This window comes from Macadamia integrifolia, unplaced genomic scaffold, assembly GCF_013358625.1.
Source record: "Macadamia integrifolia cultivar HAES 741 unplaced genomic scaffold, SCU_Mint_v3 scaffold_9A, whole genome shotgun sequence".
NCBI lineage: Eukaryota > Viridiplantae > Streptophyta > Magnoliopsida > Proteales > Proteaceae > Macadamia > Macadamia integrifolia.
Window position 1 is genome coordinate 272,987 of NW_024870677.1, and position 5,032 is coordinate 278,018.

The 5,032-nt window shown below is 36.8% G+C and overlaps 1 protein-coding gene across 5 annotated transcripts in view; it reads left to right on the plus strand.

The window, feature by feature from the left end:
* LOC122071814 (leucine-rich repeat receptor protein kinase HPCA1) overlaps nucleotides 1–4,872 on the plus strand; it is a 12,067-nt gene extending 7,195 nt beyond the window's left edge. For 3 of the 5 annotated variants that reach the window (XM_042636232.1, XM_042636235.1, XM_042636236.1), the window contains exons 8-18: nucleotides 2,014–2,085; nucleotides 2,205–2,276; nucleotides 2,380–2,448; nucleotides 2,569–2,643; nucleotides 2,742–2,813; nucleotides 2,928–3,062; nucleotides 3,177–3,655; nucleotides 3,741–3,893; nucleotides 4,020–4,159; nucleotides 4,251–4,470; nucleotides 4,557–4,858. In XM_042636232.1, coding sequence (XP_042492166.1) covers nucleotides 2,014–2,085; nucleotides 2,205–2,276; nucleotides 2,380–2,448; nucleotides 2,569–2,643; nucleotides 2,742–2,813; nucleotides 2,928–3,062; nucleotides 3,177–3,655; nucleotides 3,741–3,893; nucleotides 4,020–4,159; nucleotides 4,251–4,470; nucleotides 4,557–4,843 — 1,774 coding nt within the window. In that variant the 3' untranslated portion in view covers nucleotides 4,844–4,858. Of the gene's footprint in view, nucleotides 1–2,013; nucleotides 2,086–2,204; nucleotides 2,277–2,379; nucleotides 2,449–2,568; nucleotides 2,644–2,741; nucleotides 2,814–2,927; nucleotides 3,063–3,176; nucleotides 3,656–3,740; nucleotides 3,894–4,019; nucleotides 4,160–4,250; nucleotides 4,471–4,556 lie in introns of all 5 variants that reach the window. The other 2 variants (XM_042636237.1, XM_042636234.1) reach the window with 2 other exon arrangements.
* The last annotated feature ends 160 nt before the right edge of the window (nucleotides 4,873–5,032 follow it).

A 5,032-nucleotide genomic window follows, 5' to 3' on the forward strand; every position in this document is an offset into this window, starting at 1 on the left:
TCCCAGAGGGGTGGAGTGGAAGACTCATGTAGCATCTCTCCATCTGGCCAATCGTCCCCAATACCTGACTTTTTCAAAATCCAACTTCGAAAGCACCCCAGCAGAAAAAGGATTGCTTTCACTCTACAAACCTTTTCCAAACATCAAATTTAAGCCTTGCAATCAGTTTGAAAGACACCTTCTATATAATCCCACCTCTCCTCCAAACAGATCGTCTCTCAGGCAAACCCCTTCTCACGTGACACTCCCTATTCACTCATACCACACCAGGTTTTGGATAGCACAGGTCAAACCTTGCATTCTCTAATCAACATTTGCAGATCCAAGGAGGTCCAAAACCCTAGCTTTCCAACTAAGCCACCAATTACTCAAGCTATAGTTTTCAGCTTTCCCCCATATTCTAGTGACTAGCTATAATTTTCCTTTCTTCTCCTCATGGCAGCCCAAGGTTTATAACAAAAAATCAGCTAAAAAGCTCTCCTTATATTAAAAATTTGGTTTTCATTTTATGCACTATTAATGTATGTATCCATGACAACCAACTGAAATGAACCACTTAAAAAAAACAATTATTTTATTTCTGGGAATGAGTACAGTATTAAATATTTGTAGGTACAACCGTACAAGCACATATGAAGAGAGTGGACCTTGGCATAGTTGTCAAGGCGTCGCCTAGGCGATGACTAGGCGTCCAGGCGGTTTGCCTGGGGCCTAGGCAACAGCCGCCTTGTTGCACTGCATGTCGCATTGTGTTTTGGCACTTATTTATGCCAAATATCATTCAAGTAAATGTTTCATTTACTTAAGATATTATTCATAAATAAGCAAATACCCCCTATTTGAATCCAATAAAAATAGTTTAAAAATCAAATTCCAAAATGATAAAAAGTCAACCCCCCAATCCAAGAAGAAAAACTGGATTTTGGTTATAGGGGCGATTTTCAACTTTTAAATGCTGGAGTTTTTCTCAATTATGAAAATTTTATAAATTCTATCATGTTAAAACATTGTTAAAAACCAAAAGTCCGGTAAAATAATTTTTTGTTTTGATATCCATAAAATTATTTTCATTCAGGCGATTTTAACAGCATTCGCGCACTTAAAAATAAGTTTGACCGGAGCATAACTTTGTCATTACAACTTAGATTTAAGTAATTTTAGACTTGTTGGAAAGTTGGTTTTATATTATAACTGACACAAAAGTCTCATGTAAAAATAATATCATTTGATCAGTCAAACTTGTTATAGAACCAGAGCATTTCTCTAAATTTTGATTTTTTATAACTTAACATGAGTTAATGTTAATTTTTTATGATTTAATATGGCTAAATGTTGATTTTTTAATGACTTGATGTTGCTTAATCTTGATTTTTTATGATACAAAATATATATAGCTTACTAAATAATGTTAGAAAATAGGAAAAATAAAAAATAACAATTGTTCGCCTCAAGACATGTACCTTCTCGCCTAAGCGCTTAGACAACCCTCCACCGCCTTGGTTCGCCTTGGCGCCGTGACAGCTATGGTGTTACCTATTTAACCCAGTCCAACTCCTTTTTCTCATATAAAATATAAGCTCTAGCGGAACTGTTGGAATTATAATTTCAAGAAGAATGGGAATATTGCATTAGTTGTGTTCTCTAAACCATCAACTTTTGTTGGAATCTTTCTTGGTTGTTATTTGGCATTCTAAACTTTTGCAACTATTATTAGTTCTAATGATTTGATTCCAGGTCAACATATAATGTAATATGTGCCCGAAATGGATACAATATTGTTTCTTTCGTACAATTATTTAAATTAAAATCGTTGCCTATTTTTAATGAATACTGTTGGTCTTAAGCCCTGTAAAAGAGTAAGTTGTTTTAGATTGGCAGCTGGGGCAATCCTTCAGCTGAAGTGCCAACCAAAGAATGGTTAACAAAACCGCTTCCACCATGAATACAAGTTATAGTGCCTACTTAATCTTCCTTCTCTGTGGTTCATTCAACACTTGTGTTTCTTGGTGGCAGACTATTTGATGGAAACCAGCTAAGTGGGAAAATCCCATCTACAGTAGGACTTGTTCAAACACTTGAGGTTCTGTGAGTGGCCTCCAACAATATCTGTTTAATTCTTGTTTTGTAGCTAACTGCTCCATTTTATTCTTCATGTTTTCCCTATAAACACTGTTTACATGTAAATTGCTTACATTTTCCAACAGTCGCCTGGATAGGAACTCTCTAATAGGACCGGTCCCATCTAACCTCAACAACCTCACAAGCATCAATGAACTGTGAGTATTCTCGATTCTCTGTTGTCAGTTGCAGTGATTTTGTTGCATTTTGCAGGTATTCAGCAGCAGCTTCCCTCCCTAATTCTCTGATATTTGATCTCAGGAATTTGGCACATAATCAACTGACAGGCTCAGTGCCTGACCTAACTGGAATGGACTCCCTCAATTACGTGTAAGAAGACAGCATAGAGTTCCTATAATAAGTAATTTGTCTTACAAAATAAAATGTATCTTGCTTTTTTTGGTCCTAGACTAATGAAAGCCTGGTTGAATGGTTTTACTCTCTATCTAGGGACTTGAGCAATAACTCATTTGCCCAATCAGAAGCTCCAAGTTGGTTCTCAACCATACAATCTCTCACTACTCTGTGAGTTTTCTTAATACTTGATGGTCTTACATGATATAAGAAACTTCCTTGAACTAATGGTCCAATTTTTTTGAACTCCTTTTTTGGTGGATGGACAGTGTAATGGAATATGGAATACTTCAAGGAAAAGTGCCACAAAAGCTTTTCAGTTTTCCACAACTACAACAAATGTAAGTGTTGAGATAGAAAATGGCTGACATGGAAAAAAATATAAATTTCAAAAAAAAAAAATTATCAATATTACAGGATGAGAAATCAATCTGTATCTTGCAAACTTTGCGCAGAAAACTTAGGAACAATGCATTGAATAACACTTTGGACATGGGAGACAGCATTAGCCAGCAACTGCAGCTTGTTGATTTGCAAAACAACCACATTTCCTCTGTAACATTGAACTCTGCGTATAGAAATACTCTAATGTGAGAACATGCATCTGCAGTAAACTGATTATACTAAGTACTTTTTTTATGCTTATGATTGTGCATATATTATGCCTTCTCCACTTTTCATTTTTCTTAGTTGATGTGCTGCAGACTAACTGGTAACCCGGTCTGCACTACTGGTATCTCAAATACAAACTATTGCCAACTTCAGAAACAAACAACAAATCCCTATTCAACCAGCCTAGCTAATTGTGGAACCAAATCATGTCCCCCTGACCAGGGGCTAAGTCCTCAGAGTTGTGAGTGTGCATATCCATATGAAGGGACATTGTATTTTAGAGCACCTTCCTTTCGAGATTTGTCCAACATCTCTACATTTCATGCATTGGAAATGAGCCTGTGGATCAAGCTTGGCCTAACCCCTGGTTCAGTCTCTCTTCAGAACTCCTTCTTTAATGTGGATGACTATCTTCAGATCCAATTAGAACTCTTTCCGTCCATCGGAAATGGAAAGTATTTTAATCGGTCAGAAATACAGAGGATTGGGTTTTACCTGAGCAATCAAACATATAAGCCTCCTCCTGAGTTTGGACCTTACTATTTCATTGCATCTCCTTATGCTTTCCCAGGTAATTTAATCCCATCTTTACTTGTGAATATTGTTTGAGGATACTTTTCAAATGATTGAATGAATTGAAACCAAAAATCTTTCAGTTGAACTTGGAGGAACTTCTTTAAGCATAGGTGTAATTGTCGGAATAGGAACTGGTTGTGGTGTTCTCATCCTCATACTCATGGGTGTTGGAATCTACATATTTCAACAAAAATGGCGTGCTGAGAAAGCCATTGAGTTGAGTAAGCCATTCGGTAATGTATTGCAACAACTGTTATGGGGCTACTGTTTTTAGTGCTCTTTTGAATTGAAGAAGATGGGCATATGACACTGTTCCCAAAATTATTGGTTTGTTTTAACTGTTCTTCTCTACCTTTCAGCATCATGGGGTCCTAGCGGTGAAGATAGTGGTGGTCCTCCACAATTGAAAGGGGCCAGATGGTTCTCATATGATGAACTCAAAAAGTGCACCAGCAATTTTTCAGAAAGCAATGAAATTGGATTTGGGGGCTATGGCAAGGTGATCCTGTCCATTCCTTGAAACTTATAGTTTTGCGGGATATTTTTTTTAATAGGAATTCCATTGATCAGTTGTTGCCTATTTTCTTTAGGTTTATAGAGGGATGCTCTCAAGTGGACTTGTGGTGGCAATCAAAAGAGCTCAACAAGGATCAATGCAGGGTGGGCTTGAGTTCAAGACTGAAATTGAGTTGCTTTCTCGGGTTCATCATAAGAACCTCGTGGGACTTGTTGGATTTTGTTTTGAGCAAGGAGAACAAATGCTGGTTTATGAATTTATGCCTAATGGGACACTTAGAGACAACTTGTCTGGTAATTTTTGTTTATACGAAGCTTCTATTATTATGTATATCTCTTGAATGCATTTGTAGAATTATGCTGGAAATTTTTGATTGTAGGGAAATCAGGCATTCCCTTGGATTGGAAACGAAGACTTTGCATTGCTCTTGGTTCAGCTAGAGGATTAGCATATCTTCATGACTTGGCTAATCCTCCTATAATTCATAGAGATGTCAAGTCTACTAATATTCTATTGGATGAAAATTTAACTGCAAAAGTTGCAGATTTTGGCCTGTCAAAATTGGTATCAGATAGTGGCAAGGGGCACATATCCACTCAAGTTAAAGGCACATTGGTGAGTATTACTAGCTATTATATAGAAACTTTCTGGTTTAGAAATGGCTAATGCACTTGATAGGACTTGGAGTTAGGCTTGCTCTTGTAATTTGCTTACAGTGGGAGCTCTCCTAAGTAGTATTTGCTTATGGACTTAGCATATCACAGAACCGTGTAATTCAATCACTTGTCTGTTCTTTTTTTCTCCTATATAAGAAAGTAACATTAGTTTGGCCAATTGGGTAGAATATATTTTAAC